The sequence below is a fragment of the Crotalus tigris genome, unplaced genomic scaffold (genome assembly GCF_016545835.1).
Source record: "Crotalus tigris isolate CLP2741 ecotype Arizona unplaced genomic scaffold, ASM1654583v1 scf7180000019161.1078591, whole genome shotgun sequence".
Classification (NCBI taxonomy): Eukaryota; Metazoa; Chordata; class Lepidosauria; order Squamata; family Viperidae; genus Crotalus; species Crotalus tigris.
In genome coordinates, this window is record NW_024097408.1 from 787,754 (window position 1) to 809,922 (window position 22,169).

General features: G+C 41.0%; 1 protein-coding gene across 14 annotated transcripts in view; it reads right to left on the bottom strand.

The window, feature by feature from the left end:
- SHANK1 (SH3 and multiple ankyrin repeat domains 1) overlaps nt 1–22,169 on the bottom strand; it is a 120,408-nt gene that overhangs the window by 63,324 nt on the left and 34,915 nt on the right. For 13 of the 14 annotated variants that reach the window (XR_005558719.1, XR_005558718.1, XM_039360211.1 and 10 more), the window contains exon 2: nt 7,498–7,740. Coding sequence is in view for 12 of the 14 variants with exons in the window: in XM_039360211.1 (XP_039216145.1) it covers nt 7,498–7,707 (210 nt within the window). In the remaining 2 variants the exon portion in view is untranslated. Of the gene's footprint in view, nt 1–7,497; nt 7,741–16,130; nt 16,219–22,169 lie in introns of all 14 variants that reach the window. The other variant, XM_039360202.1, reaches the window with a different exon arrangement.

Sequence of the window (22,169 nt, forward strand, 5' to 3'; positions counted from 1 at the left end):
TCTATCAAATTGGCCCCAAATAATAGATGATCCTGCCCCAATGGAGCACTGTGTGTCCTATAATAATACTTTTTAGCCTTGAATGTAAATATGTTTTTTTTTTCTTCCGGGATACACTTAGCTAAACTTGGTTGATCTGAAATAGCTAAGGTGGGCCAGTCTAGTTAGTAGGGCCATGGAGAGCTTTGGATATGATTTCAAAAAGGCATTTTGGAGCACGCAGGAACATAAAAATAGAACCCATCTGCTGCACACAATCCAGTGAAAAGGCCCAGCTGCTTAAAACAGCTTGTGTCCCTGAACACTTTGAAGCACCTTTCTGAAACTCATCCTAAAGCACAACAGCCCTACTGGTCTGTACTTAGACAGGAGACCTCTAGGCAATATCAAGATTAAAGGCTAGATTCTTGGAAGAAGGTAGTGGCAAAACACTTCTATATTCTTGCCAAGAAAGCTATGGATGCATTCATGAAATTATTAGGAATCCATCTCAACCTGGAAGAAACTTACTTTAATAATTTTAATAGATTGAGCAAGCCACACAGTCTCACTGACACAAAGAATTTCTGAATTCAATTAAGCCATTTTTAATGAGAAGGGCACCAAGCAGGGGAGAACTTAATCTTGGCAAGCCTCTGTCCATAGCCAGAAATGTTCCAATAAGGAGTCTGGGAATACTGTATTGTGACAGAAAAACAATCCATGGGAGCTGTGGCTTAGAAGTAGTTTACATTTATACTGCACTTATTTAGGTGTATTAAATAAGTATTAACACAATGTTATTTTAATACCACCACTTCTCAATTATTCTGCTGTGTTTGCATTCAACCTTTGGTTCGGTCATTTTGCAGAATATGAACTTTTCCTCATATGTCCATAAATAAAACAGAAAAATTTGTATTTTTAGTTGAAACCCAACTCTTACGGACCTTCTGAAATGATAACCTGGGGCAGCTCCAGTCTTCATTTTATTTTTTTTAATATAGTCTCTAACACTGAGCAGTAGCCCATGGGTAGTACTATCAAAAGTGTCAGCATTCATTCAGAAAAATTGCAATCACCCCTGTAGTGATACAGTGGGGCAAAAAAGTATTTAGTCAGCCACCAATTGTGCAAGTTCTCCCACTTAAAAAGATGAGAGAGGCCTGTAATTGTCATCATAGGTAGACCTCAACTATGAGAGACAAAATGAGAAAACAAATCCAGACAATCACATTGTCTGATTTGTAAAGAATTTATTTGCAAATTATGGTGGAAAATAAGTATGTGGTCAATATCAAAAGTTCATCTCAATACTTTGTTATATATCCTTTGTTGGCAATGACAGAGAGCAAACATTTTCTGTAAGTCTTCACAAGGTTGGCACACACTGTTGCTGGTATGTTGGCTCATTCCTCCATGCAGATCTCCTCTAGAGCAGTGATGTTTTGGGGCTGTCGCTGAGCAACACGGACTTTCAACTCCCTCCAAAGGTTTTCTATGGGGTTGAGATCTGGAGACTGGCTAGGCCACTCCAGGACCTTGAAATGCTTCTTACGAAGCCACTCCTTCGTTGCCCGGGTGGTGTGTTTGGGATCATTGTCATGCTGAAAGACCCAGCCACGTTTCATCTTCAATGCCCTTGCTGATGGAAGGAGGTTTGCACTCAAAATCTCATGATACATGGCCCCATTCATTCTTTCCTGTACACGGATCAGTCGTCCTGGTCCCTTTGCAGAGAAACAGCCCCAAAGCATGATGTTGCCACCCCCATGCTTCACAATAGATATGGTGTTCTTTGGATGCAACTCAGCATTCTCTCTTCTCCAAACACGATGAGTTGTGTTTCTACCAAACAGTTCTACTTTGGTTTCATCTGACCATATGACATTCTCCCAATCCTCTTCTGGATCATCCAAATGCTCTCTAGCAAACTTCAGATGGGCCCGGACATGTACTGGCTTAAGCAGGATCTGAGTCCCTGGCGGCGTAGTGTGTTACTGATGGTTGCCTTTGTTACGTTGGTCCCAGCTCTCTGCAGGTCATTCACTAGGTCCCTCCGTGTGGTTCTGGGATTTTTGCTCACCGTTATTGTGATTATGTTGATCCCACGGGGTGAGATCTTGCGTGGAGCCCCAGATCGAGGGAGATTATCAGTGGTCTTGTATGTCTTCCATTTTCTAATTATTGCACCCACAGTTGATTTCTTGACACACCAAGCTGCTTGCCTATTGCAGATTCAGTATTCCCAGCCTGGTGCAGGTCTACAATTTTGTTTCTGGTGTCTTTCGACAGTTCTTTGGTCTTCACCATAGTGGAGTTTGGAGTGTGACTGTTTGAGATTGTGGACAGGTGTCTTTTATACTGATAACAAGTTCAAACAAGTGCCATTAATACAGGTAATGAATGGAGCACAGAGGAGCCTCTTAAAGAAGAAGTTACAGGTCTGTGAGAGCCAGAAATCTTGCTTGTTTGTAGGTGACCACATACTTATTTTCCACCATAATTTGCAAATAAATTCTTTCCAAATCAAACAATGTGATTGTCTGGATTTGTTTTCTCATTTGAGGTCTACCTATGATGACAATTACAGGCCTCTCTCATCTTTTTAAGTGGAAGAACTTGCACAATTGGTGGCTGACTAAATACTTTTTTGCCCCACTGTATATCTAGTGAGTTTCCCTCCGATGCATCCATTTTGATGGATGTTGTAGGCCAACATATAAAGAAAGGCTGCTGCAAACAGTGATAGTTTAGAGTTTAGATATAATGAAAATAGTGGGTGTGTTTTTAAATAATTATTTGTTTTAATGTTGCTTATATCAAAACATGAGCAATTCCAAAGCATTTCCATTCATTTTGGGCATCAGGATTCTGCTCATATTTTCCCATAATTTCCTCTCATTGATCTACTGTATCAGCTTCTCCGTGTTAGTGTTTTCTGTGTGATCCATCATTTGTTTATTGCTCATAGGAGATGTGAAAATGCAATAGTAGCAGGGTGCTATGTAAGGGAAACTATGTTAGATCTACCTATCCCATCAGGGCTAGCAAGAGAGGCATGTTGCAGGTCCCATTTATGAAAGAGTGTCATCTACCGGTAGTGGGACGCAGGGAAAAAAAACCTTTCTCTATTGGGGCACCCAACATGTACAACAAACTTTTGCCCTGGATCTTGGACTGGCCCTGGCTCTTTAGCTTTTAGGAAGACCCTGAAGATATGGCTCTGCTGCCATGCTTGAAGGACCAGCAATGGTGGGAGAACTCCTGTAATGGCTGTGTTGAACTGAAGTAGGATGCGTTCTACCACTGATGATTTTTTTAAAAAAAATTGATTATGGATTGTTTTTATATGTTTGCATATGACTAGTCCTTGGTTAACAACAATAAATTGCAATCAGAATTTCCACTGCTAAGTAATGCAGTCGCAAGGCGCAATGTCAAATGACTGTATTGCTTAGCAATGGCATCCCAAGACTTCCAGTTGCTGTCATTAAGCAAGGATCGTGGGTCATTAAGCAAGTCCCAGGCTATTTGCAACAGGCCAGCAGTAAGTTAAAGTGCAGTATGAGGCGCAGCACATGGTGTGCTTGGAGATGATTGCTGCAAGGCAGGGGAGGGTGGGTGAAGGTTCACCATGTTGCAATGTGAGTATAGCAAAGTAATTGCTGTTGGGCAAATTATAGGAGTGACATTTCCTGCCAGCTTCCCCATTGACTTTGCTTATGAGAACCTGGCAGGGAAGATTGCTAATGGCAATGGTGTCTGTGGGACAGAGTAGCCCTTGCAAGTGTGAGTCAGTTGCCAAGTGTCCAAATCACAATCATATGATCACAGCTTTGCTGGGACAGCTGGAAACTTTGAAGAACAGTGAGAAGTATGAATGTAGTTTTGAGCAGTCACTAAATGAGTGGTTGTTAAATGAGGACAACCTGTATTGGTTTCTTACTTGAACTTATTAGACTGTTTTTACCTGTTGGGGGCTGCCCAGAGTCACTTAATTGAGGTGGGCAGCCATACAAATCAAACAAATGAATGAATAAAGCAGAAAAGTCTGAAGAATTCAGTCCTTCTGTCAAATGATGGAAGCGTCAGTGAGCCATCATCACAAGCTCCACATCTTTTATACATACATGCAGTGTCTTGGAGCTCCACCATGGAGGCACATTGCTGCTTTCATCATTCCCCCCTTCCCTCCCCCCCCCCACGCAATTCCCTCCACTTCTGTGGATGCTTTCTGATCTGATTGTAGCAGGAAAATTAAGGGAATTTTTATGCTGTGAATGTATCCCTTATTTCAGGTACAGAAAATTAACTGCTATATTGCAGTTCTAACACAATCTTCCTCAAAATGGCATTTTCCTTATGTTTGGATGACAAATCTTACTCCCAGCAAAGATCTGCCTGTGGATGATTGATCTTTTGATGGTTTTGTATAGCCAGAAGATGCCTGATTGGGAAAACCTGTTATGTATTATGAATTATAGGATTTTAGCAAAAATGTATACTTGAATCAAATAGGACAGGACATTTCTGCCTTTTGCTCCCTATGCATTTTATTCATTTTGTTGATCTCTTGATGCACCATAGTACCAAGAAGGGGTTTCTCTTTCCAACATTCCTTGCAATTAACATCTCCTTCTCTCAGTGCTAAGACATCCAGGGTCAGAACTGGGGAGCAGGGGAAGGTAAGAAGGGACAATCAGCAAGACACATGCTGGCAACTCTATCCTGGTTTCCATGGTCACAACAATTTGTGATCTCTAGCAACGGTTTCCATGGTTGCCCCATGAATAGAAGTGGGGCCCAAACTGAACATTGGCAGGGCATGGGTTTAAAGAGAGACTAAAAATTTCTGGATGGGTAGAGAGAATATAACCAGTAGGTCTGTCTTCTCCAGAGTGATACTGATCAATATACATGGAATTTCTTTGTGACAACAACCTGGTGGATATGTTTATATTTTACAAATACACACACTGCTATATGCTAGAGTAGGCAGGCATCCTGTATGTATGCACTGTGAAGTCTATTTAGAACACAATGTTAAAGAACAAAGAAATTAATTGGGTTAAATGAAAGAGAACATAGATTATTTTACACAGCTATTAATAAATTACAAAAACAGAAGCCACAAATCTTCCATTTGTATAATGGTTGATTGATCCTGTACTCTCTAAAACCAACCTGCATGTTCTTAGTTTTCAACGCTGAGGAAAATGACAATCTTTAATTACTAAGTTTACATGGCATATTTGATAAATAGCAGTGGTATATAACTTTCTCCCCTGGTTTTATGTAGTATTTACTAGATCAGTGTTTCTCAACCTTGAGAATTTTAAGGCACAATGCTGGCTGTGGAATTCTGGGAGTTGAAGTCCACGTGCCTTAAAATTGTCAAGGTTGAGAAACACTGTACTAGATGGATCCTCTTCGATGTTGGATCTCCAATTATGGTGGCCAGCAGCAGCTGTGAATGACTGGGGATGGTAGCTACCATGTAACTTCTCCAAACATCTCAAAGTGGCATTGCAAGAAATAAAAATAGTAGCTCTTAAAACTCAATCATGTTTATGAAGAAAAGCTAATTTGCTAAGGTTTGCCGGATAATTAGCATCCTGATAGCTGTCCAAGATCTCTGTCCAAAATAGCTGTCCACCATGTGTTTGTGCTTTATTTTCCAAAAGAGAACTCCAGATGATGTTTGAAGGATAGCCCCCCCCCCCCCAATTCCAAATAGAAGAGGCAATTTGCTATGTTTACCCTATGATAACAGAAAGACATCCATGTGTGCTTAGGCAGTTCTTATCTCTCATAATCTTAGTTTTGATATTATACCTTTTGGGATTGAATCTTGGTTTAGATTCAAGACCCAATGCATATGGACCTTTGCATTGAGATTGAGGACTCAGAGAGATTAGAATTGGTAGTAAATTCGGCTGAGAGAGGAGACAGACTGAAAAAAAGGTCTGCAATATAATAGAGATTGATTTAAGGTTCTTTAAAGGTTGTATGATCAGCTCATTGCCATAAATTCCTTCTGAAAATAATGAACATTACAGGCTGTTACCAAGTCTTCTCCAGCTTAACTCCTAATTCTGACTACAGCAAGTTATAATTTCTGGAATTCAAATCAAACATATGCAGAGAACACCACATTGAAAAAAAACCTCTAGGGTATAATTATATTTTTAAATTCTTAATAAAAAAAATCATAATGTGCTTGAAAAAGAGGAAATGATAATCAGGATCTAATTGTCTCCTCCTATTCTAATCTTTTTCACATGATTCTGACTCTAACCCTAATTTCACTCAGCTAACTTTTCTTGGGGCTTGTAACATCACTATCAGCTCACAATCTCCTAGAAGAAGGTGAGATAATAAACTAGAAAAATCTAAAACGTATATATGGAATATGTGGAGAATTTCATAGCAGCTCACATCAGCACATGCAGTTGCACATAATGAAAGCAAAAGCATTTCTTAGATGCTCAGAGATGGTGAGGGCAGCTGTACAAAGAAACTGGAATGGGAGAGGAGGGGAAGGGAAGCATGTTTTGCCTAGATCTGCAGTTGTCTCTCCATATTAAAGGACTGCTGGATGAAAGTACAGGCAGTTGTGGCAGTGTCCTTGTTTTATTGCTAATGAAGCAAAAAAGTAATATGTTTCTTTTATTGCTGAGCTCAGGGTGAATTCAGTTCTGCATTAATTACTTCTCAAAGGACAGCGTTGGACTTGGTGAGGGACTAAAAATGGAAGTTTAATCTTCTTTTATCTATCTGTATTTCTTGTGCCACACTTCCCTATAGCAGAATCAATGATTTAAAGACAAGGTCACCTGATGCTACACACATTCTTGCCCCAAAACCCACTGCAGATTTTACCCACCCTTAATAAGTTCATGCTGTGCAGCAGCACTCTGAAAGATGAAGAAATATTGTGAGCAAGGTGCCCTGATTCAAAAGGGATGTGTATTTGATTCAAAAAATAATTCCGTAAAACTGGACACAATTGCATAACATCGTAATCTACTGGAATAAAAATTAGTTTCAGTTATCTGAAATAAAAATAGAGTCCTCCTTCCACTTCTACTCCCTTGTGAATTAGTAAAACCCTTGGGTTAGGGACCTGTTACTTTTATATTCCAAAGAGTGCCTATAAATGACATGAAGATCATAAATGGTTGCAATAATATTTCAGGTGGCTCAAGAAGTAGAAAACCTAAATATCATTTGAAATAGGCTTGATTCAAGTGGCTTGCAGTTGCCTTCTTCCTTTTTTTAACTCTGCAATTGAATCTACAGCTTGATATTCCCTGCCTTCATAGTCCCCATCCAAGTACCTACTGTGCTCAACCTTATTTAATTCCAAGACAGATAAAAATGGTAAAAAAGATCATAAACTGCTGGAAAAGAGCAGCAAATACTTTTTTTCCAATGTACTTTCAAAGCTCAGGGTATCTCCTACAGTGTTTCAGCTTTCGCCCTGCCCTCCCTCCTTTCCCTATGGTTCCTTACCGTCTGGTGCAAATCAGGAATACCAATTCGGAAGACCATCATACTGAAGTGAGCGTCCTCAGGTACTGACATGGAGCAATTGTGGGAAGAGTTAGCAGGACTGGCCGGGGGGCTGGGCCCCTCGTGGGAGCTCTCTGAGCCAGACTCCCCTTCGGGGCACTGGGAGAAGTGCTCCTCCTCCTCCGCGCTCGATTCGGGGCTCTGGGGCATCGTCAGAGGTGCTGGGCACCATCACTGGCTGCACTGCAAGGATGAAGAGAGAAGAAAGACACAAAGATTTTTTCTGTGGAGGAGAGCAACAAGGGATATATTACAAACAGTAGGTGGGACCTAGGAACATATACAATGATAGCCTCCCCATCCCAGAGCTACAAAATGCATTGTTCTAAAATACACCTACAGTGAGTGAGGGAAAAAATTATTTGATCCCCTACTGATTTTGTACGTTTGCCCACTGACAAAGAACTGATCAGTCTATAATTGTAATGGTGGGTTCACTTTGACAATAAAAGACAGAATAACAACAAAAAAAATCCAGAAAAACGCATTTCAAAAAAGTTATAAATTGATTTGCATTTTAATGAGTGAAATAAATATTTCATCCCCTATCAATCAGCAAGATTTCTGGCTTCCAGGTGGCTTTTATACATGTAACGAGCTGTGATTAGGAGTATAAAAGACACCTGTCCACAGAAGCAATCAATCAATCAATCAATCAATCAATCAATCAGATCCCAAACTTTCCACCATGGCCAAGAATAAAAAGTTATCCAAGGATGTCAGGGACAAGATTGTAGACCTACACAAGACTATCGCCAAGCAGCTTGGTAAGAAGGTGACAACAGGTGGTGTGATTATTCGCAAATGGAAGAAACAAAAGTAATTGTCAATCTCCCTCAGTCTGGGGCTCCATGTAAGATCTCAACTCGTGGAGTTTCAATGATCATGAGAATGGTGAGGAATCAGCCCAGAACTACACGGGAGAATCTTGTCAATGATCTCAAGGCAGCTGGGACCATAGTCACCAAGAAAACAATTAGTAACTACGTTGTGAAGGACTGAAATCCTGCAGCGCCCACAAGGTTCCCCTGCTCAAGAAAGCACAAGTACAGACCCATCTGAAGTTTGCTAATGAACATCTGAATGATTCAGAGGAGAACTGGGTGAAAGTGTTGTAATCAGATGAGACCAAAATCGAGCTCTTTGGCATCAACTCAATTAGCCATGTTTGGAGGAGGAGGAATGCTGCCTATGACCCCAAGAACACTGTCAGGTCAAACATGGAGGTGAAAATATTATGCTTTGGGGCTGTTTTTTTGCTAAGGAGACAGGACAATTTCATGCATCAAAGGGATGATAGATGGGCCAAGTACCATCAAATCTTGGATGAGAAGCTCCTTGGATGAGAAGCTCAGCCACGGCATTGAAAATGGGTTGTGGATGGGTATTCCAGCATGACAATGACCCAAAACACACGACCAAGGCAACAAAGGAGTGGCTCAAGAAGAAGCACATTAAGGTCCTGGAGTAGTCTAGCCAGTCTCCAGACCTTAATCCCACAGAAAATCTGTGGAGGGAGCTGAAGGTTCGAGCTGCCAAACGTCAGCCTCGAAACCTTAATGACTTGGAGAGAATCTGCAAAGAGGAGTGGGACAAAATTCCTCCTGAGATGTGTGCAAACCTGGTGGCCAACTACAAGAAACGTCTGGCCTCTGTGACTGCCAACAAGAGTTTTCCCACCAAGTACTAAGTCGTGTTTTGCGAAGGGGTCAAATACTTATTTCACTCATTAAAATGCAAATCAATTTATAACTTTTTTGAAATGCGTTTTTCTGGATTTTTTGTTGTTATTCTGTTTCTCACTAGTGAAATAAACCTGTCATTACAATTATAGACTGATTATTTCTTTGTCAGTGGGTAAATGTACAAAATCAGCAGGGGATCAAATAATTTTCCCCTCACTGTATGCACACTTACTTGTGACATCTTCACAGACTGCAGTGCTAATAAAGCATTTAAATCAAACAGGCCTAGAGCAAAACATCCATGCACACCCAAATAAAACTCCGGCAAGTCTAGTACAAAGTCATCCTTTATGCTGTCATAAATAAGCACAAATACTAAAGGTTATGTTGATTAAACAAAATAAAGGCACAGCAAGGTCATCCATGCTGTTTTGCTGGCCTAGGGTGAATGCTAATTATGCCACCCACCCACATCTTACTCTGTGTAGGAGGCAGATTTGGTTTCCTCCTTAAGGAATTTCCCAGATTATGACTCGCTTTTCTCTGCTCAGTACCGGGAAATGAGAATTTTCAGTTTTACAACTATGCAACAATGAGAGAAAAAAGATCTGAGATCAGTAAACCTAATTTCTTCATTAACTGAGATAATGCCAAGTAACTAAATCAGCCTTTCATAGTCTGGTGCTTACCAGGTGTAACAGACTACAAGGCCCACCAAATTCAGCCAACTAAGAAGTACATGACTGGGAGAAAGCTGACAAATGTGATGTGCTGAACATTGGAAAAGTTTCGAAGGAATGGCAGCAATTGCTACTTCAATATAGCAAGCTGTCAACATATAATGTAATGCATGTAATGAGCTTTTCACACTGTGCAAGGTATGACTATCAGCACCTGGTCTCACAATAATGGATTTACACAAGCATATAGGAGAAAATAAAAAACGGTTTGCTTCCCAAGCAGTTTATAGAAAATTTGTTCAAACACATTGTGCTATAAACATCATTCTGAAAAACATATACAAAAATGTCACCTGATCAGTCTAGCACATCTCAGATTCAGTTATTAATTTTGATTTATAGCTTAGAAAGAAGTCATCCTGCCCCTCCATTCCCTTTTGTCTTTCAGATTTCTTCCCTTTGTTCTGATTGTTCTGATCTGTTTTGTGCTATGTCCACCAACTTTTCTTTTTCTGTGCTCTCCCCATAAGAGTGGCAGGTATAAAAGCCCTATCCCAAGCTCTTCCCAGTCACATACCAATCAGTTTCCCTCTCATCTCTTCCACCTTCATCCCATTCTCCTTCTCTGACTTTTCATGCTCTGTGTCCCAGTTCCAGCTGGCCCCAAGGCCTATGTAATCTGGAAATAAGCAGCACGTAATGTCCCAGAAAGTGTAACAAGACCTGGAATGACTGCCCTACTTTCGATACTAGCCCAAAAAGGCTATTAATTAGCCCAAAAGGATATTATCATTCCTCCAATTTCAGACAGACAAATACACTACAAGGTGGAGGGAAACATAGCTCAAAGGATGAACATGAAGTCTGAGAAAGTTCCAATTTTAAGCATTTCCAGGAACTTGCTTAAAATGATGAAGAAGCGTTGCCAATTGGAAAAAGAAAATTTGGGACTAAATGGGCAAATAATCTGAGTTAGAATAAGGCAGTTTTGATATTTGATTAATTATTGCTCAGGAAAGAGTTCCTTGTTTGATAACACACATCAGATCATGCCCTCTTGGCCATGACCTCAGAGACCCATAGATTACTAGCTATTTCTGAGGTACCAGTGATTGCTGTGACTGAACAGAACACATCAAGAAAGAACAAAGAGAATAAATACACTGACAGAGAAAAAAGAACTCTCCACAAAGCCAAGTGGACAAAGATAGATGATTCAACAGCACAAGTGTAGTGTTTCCTCTTCTTTATACACTGTGTAAAACTTTAATACCAAAGATGTTTTGGAGTATTAGTAACAGTGATGACCCATGATATCAGTGTAAGAACAGTAAATAATGTGTTTTAATAGCATCTAGGTCAGTGTTTCTCAATATCAACAACTTTCAGATGTGTGGACATCCAGAATTCTCCAGCTAATACTAGTTGGAGAATTCTCAGAATTGAAGTCCACATATTTTAAAGATGCTGAGATTGAGAAACTCTGATCTGGGGAAGGTCTAAAATTTGTTCCATTACTGGTAGGTATGGAACAAAAAGGCACACAAGAATGTCAGACTCTTTTTGGAAAGAAGTTGAGCAATTATCTAGTTCAAGGTAAGGAACTGTACTGTTCGTTGCTTTTCCGCTGAAGAAAAGGTAAAATGTATCCATGGCCTACACATTCATATAAATTGAATGAATGTATAAATAAATGCTTATATTTCAGAAGATATTTTAGAATTATTTTTTTAAAATCCTTCACTATCACTGAACAAGGGCCATATTGCAGAAGATACTTTTCGGCAGAAGCTGTCATTTTAGCTGTGAACTGTCACAGCATGATAGCAGAGAGAGATCCAACTAAAGAATCGAATAGATATCATATCACACAAAAAACAACAACAAAAAGAAGACTTAAAGTACTTCTCTCTCTGCATGCAGTAACCATAGTAAGCTTTAGCACGTGATGTCTGTCTGTCTGTCTGTCTGTCTCTCTCTCTCTCTCTCTCTCACACACACACACACAGACACACACACAGACACACACACAGAGCTATGTGTATTTAAAAGAGTCACACATTATGAAGGGAGCATTTAACATGTTTAGTTAGATTTTGCTCAATCTGATACACTCCAAATATCTGGCTCTCAACTTCTATTAACTAGTCAGTTCATATCAGTTACTTGTTAACAGATAAATAGGAAGAAAAAGAGAAACTCCAAAATGAATTCACAAACTATGCCATTATGAGGTTTATTTTTGGTTTGGTGCAAGAGTTGTCAAATTGCATGGAGCTGTTACTCATTAATAAAGCGGATTTCATTGTGTTTGGGTTATAAAACAAAACAACTATAGAACTCAGAACTTTGTTAGGCACAATGCCACAAACCTTAGTTTTATTTTATTTTTTAGACGGTCCTTTTCACTTTTTGTTTCACATTTTATTTGGATGGATATCAGCTATTTAAAGCATCACCAATCTACAGAAAATCCTGGCTTGGCTGTCAGCTATTCCAGGCAGCAGGCAAAGCCACAGTTGGGTTAGAATTCAACCAATATTTGCTTGGACTGCCCAGCTGTTGGCACATCCAGGTAGAGCAGAAGTTCTAATAACATTCCTGTTTTGTGTGTGTAACATACCCTCTCCCCAATTTTGTGCTTGTCTGAAATTTATTGATGATCATTTGGAAGGTTGCAACCCACAGTTTGAGAACACATGGTGTATTGTCAGCCCAGCTATTGTGGCTTAGCATTTATGAAGCAATGGTTTAGTCAATAAACCATGGATAAAAAGCTGCAACTTAGAGTGATTTATGAGTACATCCCAAGACAAAAATTTACATCTGCATATGTTATACCTCTATCTTTACAAAGAATAGCTCAGGAAACAGCTTGGGTCCCAACTATCTATGAAATTTTTTAGTTTTCAATTTATTCCATTTCCATATTTTTTAAAAGTCAGTTCATAAAAATCAGTATATATTTTTCTATATCAGCATTTTTAAATTTTAGTTTCAGTTTTGCCTAGTATGTATGTATGTATGTATGTATGTATGTATGTATGTATGTATGTAAGTTACTTTTTTAACAAAATACTTTTCTATTAGAAAATATTTTTGTGCACTTTTTCTTACTGTCTTATTGAAATGGTGTTCCTTGATCTGCAAAGCAGATCCTGTACCTGCAAAAAAAATGTAGGAAGAAGATGTTTTCTTACTGTTTTCCTTTTTGTATATCTCTTATTTAATGAACTGCATCACAAAAATCTCAGAAGTGCAATCAGTGAATGAGAAGTGCAATTACTGATGAAGAATTGCACTCCTCTTTGCATATTTATTCGGGAACAGCTAATTTAGTAAGTTCCTGCCAAAATGCACTCTGAATCAAATTCTGTTTCAGGTTTGAGGTTAGTAATAGACTGGTACTAAGATATTAAAGAGAAACAAGGTTAAGTCTTCTGGAATGCCATTTTCCTTATGAAAAGTGCCGCTGCCTTATAGAAGAGTGCAATTTTTTAAAAAAATTGCAGGACAATGAGTGGTTTAAGCAATATTTTCAGGAAGTGCAAAGAAAATAATTCAGTTCCATCATCTACCTCTCTGTACTATCCTACCAACATGATAAATTACTTTATTCCCACAAGTTACCTTACTCCCAGCTCTCTTATATTAGTTAATTTAATGCCCCCTATGGTATCTAATCCTCACATGTAGAGAACCCTTGTAAACCAAGGTTCACATGTGAATAGAAAATACTCATGACTCAACATGCAAGGCTAAGCAAAAAAAAGAATTGATTGTAAGAATGCAGCCATTGTTAATACCTATGGAAGCCATTAAATAGTGCAGGTTTTTCCAACTTTGCTCTGAAGAACTGTAGGCTTCTGTGAGAATTTGACAGAATTACATGAGATGCCCAAGACGAAATGTTCACTTGAATCTCGTCTCTCAATCTGTAGAAATTTAGAGGATGTCTTGTCCTAATCTGTAATTCTATTATCATAAGCAAAAATCCTTAGGCTAAAAAAACCAAGCATTATGATTTCTATGAGCATTTATTTTCTTTTATCTTTTGCAGGATTTATTGAAGCCAATCAAAAACTGGAGAGACTTCTCCCTTGTGTCCTTAAACCATGTTTTGCTGTTTGAGAGAGATAAATTCTCTGCTCTCCAAAGTAGTAAGTATGTCCTCTAAAACAGTATTTTTCCAGGATTATTTCTTCTTTAATGCCAGGCTAGTGATATTTATACTCATGATTGGATATTCCAGCAAAAAGTGCAAGGTCTTGTTTTGGTCTTCATTTTATGGGGTGACTCTAATCATAACAAAATTGCATTATTAAAGCTCTTTTCTCCCAGATGTATGATGTCCCTTTCAGTGGCAGACATGTTGTGAAACTAACAGATGCTGATTCTGCTTAGCTAAATCTAGTGCCATTTATTGAAACTTTCCAGACCAGATAATATTAATTCCCAAGGCTAATAGGAATTAGGGTTATTAGCAGGAACTGAAGACAAAAAACACACACACAAAGTAATGTATTTATGTATTGCAGTAAGCTATGTTTTCCTTAACCATGATTTATTAAATACATGTAAATAAAAGCAGTGATCATAGAACATACTTACCTGTTCTAAGGTTAGCATATTTGACCTTTCCAAACAGAAAATGCCCTAGAAAGGTGATTATTTTATCAAATGCTCAGGGATTTGGAGAAGGGGATTTATTTTTTGCATTTATATCCTACCTTTTTTCTGAGAGAAAAGGGAAGCCAACGCAGAAATGCTATTCTCACAAAAATCATCTGAGATCAGCTGGGCTGAATGAATATACTACCCAGCAAACTTCATAATCAAGTGGAGGACACAATCTTCCAGGTCCAGGTTCAACACAGCTGTACACATCACCCAACATTTAATCACAGAAATATACACAGGCATATTCTTGCTTGTCCTGAACATTTTCTTTTTTGCTGTCTATGACCTAAAGTAGTAGTAAGAACAATCAGTGAGGAAGGGTAGATGTAGGAAAACAAGGAAGAGGACTACATCTTGGACCCAGAAAGGTTGGGATAGAGGTTGAGGAGGTAGGAAAGATAGAGGTGAATTCCAGCTGGAGATGTGGAAAGTGATGAGAAAGAGAGTAGATAGGCAGCAAAGGGAACAGGACTTGGGATAAGAGTGAAGCCTGCATACAGGCAGAGGAAGGGGACTGACTGAAGGGATAGACAAGAAAAACAAGAAAGAACACAGAGATGGAGAATAAGCAGGAAGTAATAGAGAAGAGCAGATATGTGGGAGAAGGAGGTGAACAGCCAGATAGGGAAGGAAAAGAGTGTTAGGATGAACACAAAAAGAGGCACAAGACTAAAGCTTAGTTTGCTCCATCCTCTTTCAGAAACAAGCAAGCAAATCTAGCCATTTTACTGCCTTTTAGAGAGTCTCAATTGGGCTGACATTCAAAGTCTTAAGATCAGACCTAGCTAGGCAATTATGAATATATGAAAACTCTTGCTAAACCAAACAAATTATAGCATATTATAATATGTGAAGCAAACAAGAGGATGATATTCCTGTGTTGGAACACCGGAGGTGAAGTAGAAAGATACATATATCCAACATTGGGACTTTGAATGTTCCTTCTTAGTAACACTCTTTTGGTTCTCTACTAAAATTTGAAATGGTCCTTTGAAAATTCTACTTAAATCTAGAAATCAGACCAAGCTAGCATAACAAGTGTTATGGCCACCTTATTCTTGTATTTGTCTAGGTCAGGATGTTCTACTAAGTTTTCCATTATGTCTAAACTGAAAAACAGTGGCTATCAGCTTAGGAACATGCTATGATCCTAAAATATATAATTCCAAATTGATTATAGATATTGTCTTATCTCCAACTGATTAACAAGAATAATACCATGTTTCCCTGAAAGTAAGACCTGGTCTTATATTATTTTTGCCTCCAAAAGAGGCATTAGATCTTACTCGTGGCGGCAGCATCAACAGCCCCATCCAGCAGAAGTTCACATGGTTGCTGGCCACTTCTCCTGCGGCCGCTTGGGGCAGGAGGCCATGCGGCACATCATGCTGCTGCTGCCACAATGAGATGAGGCAGGTGGGGGAAGGGGTGGAGCTGTCCCACACGCCCTCCCGGCGCTGCTATAGAGCTTGGCACACCATCACCCAGCTCCTCCCTCTTTCTGAAAGCAAAAAATTTCTTCACTAACCTGCTTTCCAGCTCTGTCACATTTCTCTCCTCCTGCAGGAAAACGGAGTTCATGGGACTGAAAAAAGTTCAGTCAGACCTTCTAACTTCTGTGGAAAAAAAAAAAAAAAGATCTTGCAAAGTTGGAAGATCTGACTGAACTTTTTTTAATCCCATGAACTCCGTTTCCCTGCAGGAGGAGAGAAACGTGCCAGAGCTGGAAAGCAGGTTAGTGTTGAATTTTTTTGCTTTCAGGAGAAGTGGTAGGAAATGGGGCTACCATTTTGAGAATGAAGGGAGCCGCGGGGCAATGCAAGTGGCAAGCAAGCGCTCTTTCTGCTCTACATCGCTGCATAGAGCTGCTCCACTTCCCGTTCTCCAATGGTGGTGATGGATGGCTGGTGGAGGGAGGCAGTGGGGGAGGCTTGTGTCACCCAGTCACAGAGCAAGCCATGGGAGAGTTGATGGAGAAAGAGGCAACAGCTGCCACTGGGCAAATGATCTGTGGGGCGGAGCATGAAGAAAGCCCCTCCAGTGGTGCACAGCAGCAGGGGAGCTTTCACCGTCACTCCCCCCTGGCTCCGAAACGGCAGAGGGGGCCTAGGCCTACGGTAGCATGGCAGTCCGGCTCAGGACGGGAGTGAAAGGGAGCAAGGAATGGCCTAGCTGAGGAGGCCTGAAAGAAGCGGGTGCAGGGCATGTGGAGCAGCTCCATCCCCTCCCCCACCTCTCTCATCTCATTATGGTGGCAGCGGCACAATATGCCACACAGCCTCCTGCCCCATTGCAGCAGCCAGGTGGGACAGAATGGGCAGGGTTCTAACTAAGGCTTATTTTTGGAGTAGTGCTTATATTAGGCCCACCCTGACAGAGTAGGTCTTTTTTTCAGGGTAGGGTTTATTTTCAGGGAATCATGGTAATATTCTTGAATAAACAAAATGGGCCTACTTCCTCCCTAGAATTGTCTTCCTCCTATGTATATCACAGATGGTTCATTAAAACCGATCTGACGATGAGTGAAGCTAGAGCTGGGTAGAATCTGCAGCCTTTTCTCTCTCTGTGCCAATTAAGCTCCCTCTTCTCTCTCTCTTTTTCTCTTGTTCTCTCTTTGCTTCCCTACCAGCCACAGCATAGAAAAACTCAAAGAAATAGTGCAAGATAGGAAGATATGGAAAGACCTAACCCATAGAGTCACCATGAGTCAGACGTGACTGAGCAGATAACATCATCATTATGGTTCTCTCTGGCTGTGATACACCTACCCATAATTAACTTGATCATAGTTTAGTCAATCAATTAAATCACCTGGGTTTGCTAAGAACAGCATCAATAAATAGATTCCTGTAAGATGGTAAGTGCAGGTGCTGAGATTCAAGCACAGCCTCTTTTGTATGCCTGTCTGTCTCCATCCTGCAGAATTGATAACTCCACTGATTAATTGTTCTCACTGTCATGAATTTTTTTCTTAGATCTTTCTTTAATGATCATCCACCTGATACTTCTTATCCTGCCTTCAGGTGCTTTGGAGACTAGGTCAACCTCTTCTTCTTTGTGATAGCCCCTCAAGTACTGGTAGACAGTTGTCGTATGTCCCTACAGTAGTCCTTCTCTTTGTTAGACTAGACTGCACTACCTTTCTCTAGCATGGCTTCAAGGAGATTGAAACATCTCATTTCTCTTTCAAAGTTTCATATTATGCCTAAACTCTTGACTAGGGCTACCATATCTGGATGGGAAAAATCCAGCCAATCATTAAAAAATAATCAAGAATTTTTTGTACTGCCATTTAGCAACCATCTGAATGTTTGCAGCTGATATTTGAGTGTCCTCTATGGTTATTCAGCTATCTGCTCTCTGAGCACCAGAGGGCCCCAAGAACAAAGGAATTGAGGCAACTTGGGATTTACGCTTTTGTTCAAGGAAAGGTAATGGCTGTCCATTTATTTTATTACATTTATAAACTCTGACATTGCTTGCTAGGAACTGAATCTCATGAAGACAGTCTCTTAAGAAAATGTTCTAAATGTGATACTCCTGCAGAAACTAACAAATTTTGTTCTGTTCTGACAAGGAAATCAGGAGATACTAAAATAGAATCCAAATAGAAAATGAGGCAAAGATCAAATTGTGGGCAGAAACCAAGTCATCAGTTCCAAAAATCACATTGGAAAGTGAATTCGGGGGATCCTCTCATGCATATTTTGAGGGTACCATGGCTGCAAGAGGAAGAACAGAAGGAAAAATTTCCATTCAATGATTACTCATTTTTTCTCAAAATATAGAAACTTGACAGATCATACTTCCACCAAACAACAATTGCACAGAAAAAGCAGAAACTAAAATAAAATCCAGCAATAAGGCATAAATTAAAGAGGGGGCATTTTAGAAAAAAGATAAGCAGTAATGTTCAGATACATAAAATTCTATTTTTATTGATCAATTGCTATAGTATAATTTTGTTTTTCTTCTATTCCAGAGTTTTATAAATATTTAGAAAAAAGCAGGAAAAGCTACTGTTGTGAAGATTATAAGAATAATAACCACCCATAGGGACTGAATTTACCTTTTTTGCATTATGCAAGTTACCTAATTCTGGCTTTGCATAATACATGAACCCTGGCAATGTGTGTTGTTTAAACTAACTACGGTACTATGGTTTATTCAGTAAACCACTTTTAAAACTTTAGTTTTACAATGTTGCTGTAGCTGGATGCAGCAGCTGCCATAATCAGGTGGCTTTATATATTATTCTAAGTCATAATGTGTTTTGTTTGGTTATGATGTAATGTTATCTGAACTCAGTTATGCAATAAACTATAATCTGTAATTTGGGATGCTGTATGAATGCAAACTGTCATTGTTTTACTGGATTATTTCAGATAAAATTTTCCAATCTTCATAAATTATTCTCCCTTTCCACCATATATATTGTTATTCCAGGCTGCCTATAATTTTAGATAGATCCAGATGCTTAGTGCTTAACTTGATTATGAATTATCCCATTTTCTGTGTCTCAGATTTTAAGCCAGGAAAAAAAACCCAACCAAAATTAACATGTACACATTTAGCCTCTTATGGATATATAGCCAATATATCATTTTAAGCATTTAATATGAAAGAAATAGTGGGAATGAATGTTTAGAAAATAAAACTACATAGTGACTCCCTGGCTCTGGTATTAAAAGCCTCAACAGTAGGCACAACTGCTTATCTGGACAGCGTCTGAAAGACACATCTTGCCTTCTACACAGGGGAAGCCAATTGTTTGTGGACACTAGGGTGAGGAAACTTCTGCAGTTCCATGACATTAATCTCATTTCTAAATATCAGGGAGCTGCAGAAGCCCCATAAACCTCCATGTCCATTCCCAGGTATTTCAGTCAATAAGAAAGAACATTTAAGTTTGCTTGTCCCTTTAAATCAGCAATGGCATCTTTCTGAAAACTTGAGAAGACTAGAAATGATTCAAACTATCCACTGACACCTTCCCTCCCCCCCCCACTGTGGTGCTGTATGCTTGGGGACAAAACAGCAGGCCCTGTGAATCTGTAGGCACAGGTGGGTCTTACAAATACAGCAAGCTGGGCTGGTTTGGATGTAGGTGGCTAGAAGTAGAAATGGAGAAGCTGGGGTTTGGATGAATGAGACGGGGCGTTGTCTTACCTGAACGCCTTTTCTCAGCATGGAGATGGAGAATCCACCAATGGGTTTAGACTATATTCCTGCCCAATCAGATCAAGTCAGCCAAAGTTGCCACACTCGTCCTGGACCATAGAGATCCCAGTCTTGACGCGAGCGAAGCCATTGACTGACAGCAAGACATTGTGGCTCACAAAACTAAACTAATCCTAGGCCTAGATGACCTACAAAGGTGGGTGTGGATTCTCCATCTCCGTGCTGAGAAAAGGCGTTCAGGTAAGACAACGCCCCTTCTCCAGCACTGGAGATGGAGAATCCACCAATGGGACATACCAAAGCCTACTGTCCCTGAGGGTGGGAAGTAGACTGGTCCTGTGTGCCACTTTGATGAATAACCTGCTGGAGAACCCTCCTACCAAAGGAGGCCTCTGCCGAGGCAAACCTATCAATTTTATAGTGCCGAATGAAAGGAGATGGCGAAGCCCATGTGGCCGCCCTGCAGACTTCCTCAATGGAAGCTTGGGTGGCTCATGCCACAGAGGTGGCTGCACTCCGTGTGGCTGTAACCCGTCGTGGAACCAGCAATGACTCAGCTTGATATGCCCCAGCGATGCATGTCCTAATCCACCTGCCAATAATGGAAGAGGAAACCTTCCGACCCTTGGAGAAAGGGTGGAAAGATATAGAGGGCTTCTGATTTTCGGAATTCCGCTGTCCGTAAGATATAGTACCAAAGTGCCCTGGGGACATCCAAACTATGCCATTGCTGTTCCAGGGCATGCGATGGGTTAGGGCAAAAATCCGGCAGCACTATCTCCTGTGACCTATGAAATAAGAAATTGACCTTCGGGATGACAGTAGGGTCCAGTCGAAGGACCACTCGATCCCTGTGGAAAATGCACAGGTCATCCCGGATTGAGAGTGCCGCCAATTCAGAGATACGTCGTGCCGATGTGATTACCACCAGGAATGCCACCTTGTGGGACAGGTAACGAATGTTGCATGTCTTTAGGGGCTCAAAGGGTGACTTAAGAGCCCGTAAGACCCATGGCAATTTCCACGAAGGGTACCTGTGTACTGTAGTGTTAGCAGTCCCTTTAAGGAATGAGCAGAGTAAAGGGTGTGTCCCAATGACTCCACAGAGTTACAAACGAGGACCGTGGAAAGAGCGGCGATCTGCCTGCGCAATGTGTTTGGGGCCAAGCCCCTCTCCAGACCTTCTAACAAGTAGTCCAAGATAATGGGAATCGTGAGTTCCGCGATGGACAAATGCCAGCCGGAGCACCATGATTGAAAGTTCTTCCACGTGGCCTTGTATATCCAGTTCATGGAAAGGCGGCGAGAGGCCTGGATTACTGTGATGACCTCTGGCGAGCAAAGCTCAAGTGCCTGACGGCTAACTGTAGCTATTGTGGGTCCGGATGGAGAATAACCCCTTGGCTGAGAGAGACCCATTCTGGAGGAATCCGCCAAGGGTCTGCGAGGGAAAGGTTCATCAGATCGGCGAACCAAGGTCTCCTTGGCCAATAAGGGGCCACCAGGAGTATCTCCGCTCGCTCCCGAAGAAGTTTGCATATTACCGCCGGGAGGAGAGGTAGAGGGGGAAAGGCGTAAAGCAGGCCCTACGGCCACGGACTCCGAAGAGCATCCGTCTGTTCCGCCCCAGCGGATGGGAACCAGGAAAAGAAGCGAGTCAGATGGGCATTGGACAGGGATGCAAAGAGGTCCACAAGTGGTAGGCCGAAGCGGTGACAAATTTTTCTGAAGACTCTTGGATGGAGGCACCATTCCGAGTGATCTACTGTTTTCCTGCTCTGAAGATCGGCCTGGGTGTTCGCTTCCCCTGAAATATGATCGGCCTTGATAGAGGCCAGGTTTTGTTCTGCCCAGGATCCCAGTAAGAGAGACTCGGTCAACAGAGTCCGAGAGCGGGTGCCCCCTTGGCGGTTTACGTGAGCCTTGGCTGCCACATTGTCCGTGAGGACCAGTACGTGCTGCCGTGCCACTAGGTTGCGGAAGTGATGAAGGGCTAGATGGATGGCTCGTAGTTCGAGCCAGTTTATGTTGTGCCGGAGATCCGATGTGGACCAACGGCCCTGCGCCCATTGAGACCAAAGGTGTACTCCCCAGCCAAACAGGCTGGTGTCGGTCATGAGTACTAACCTGTCTGGCTCTTTGAAGCATGACCCTCTGAGCATGGCTGGTGATAGCCACCACATGAGGGAATGCAACACCTGTTGTGGGAGCCTTACCCTTTATTGGGATGCACTGAGGTTCTGCCTCTGGAAGGGGAGCATGAACCATTGTACTTCCCGGGAGTGGAGCCTGGACCACGGAACGATAGTTATGGCCGAGATCATCTTCCCTAACAATTGGGAGAGACTGGCCAACGTTACTGACTGACACCTGTGTAACTGGAGAA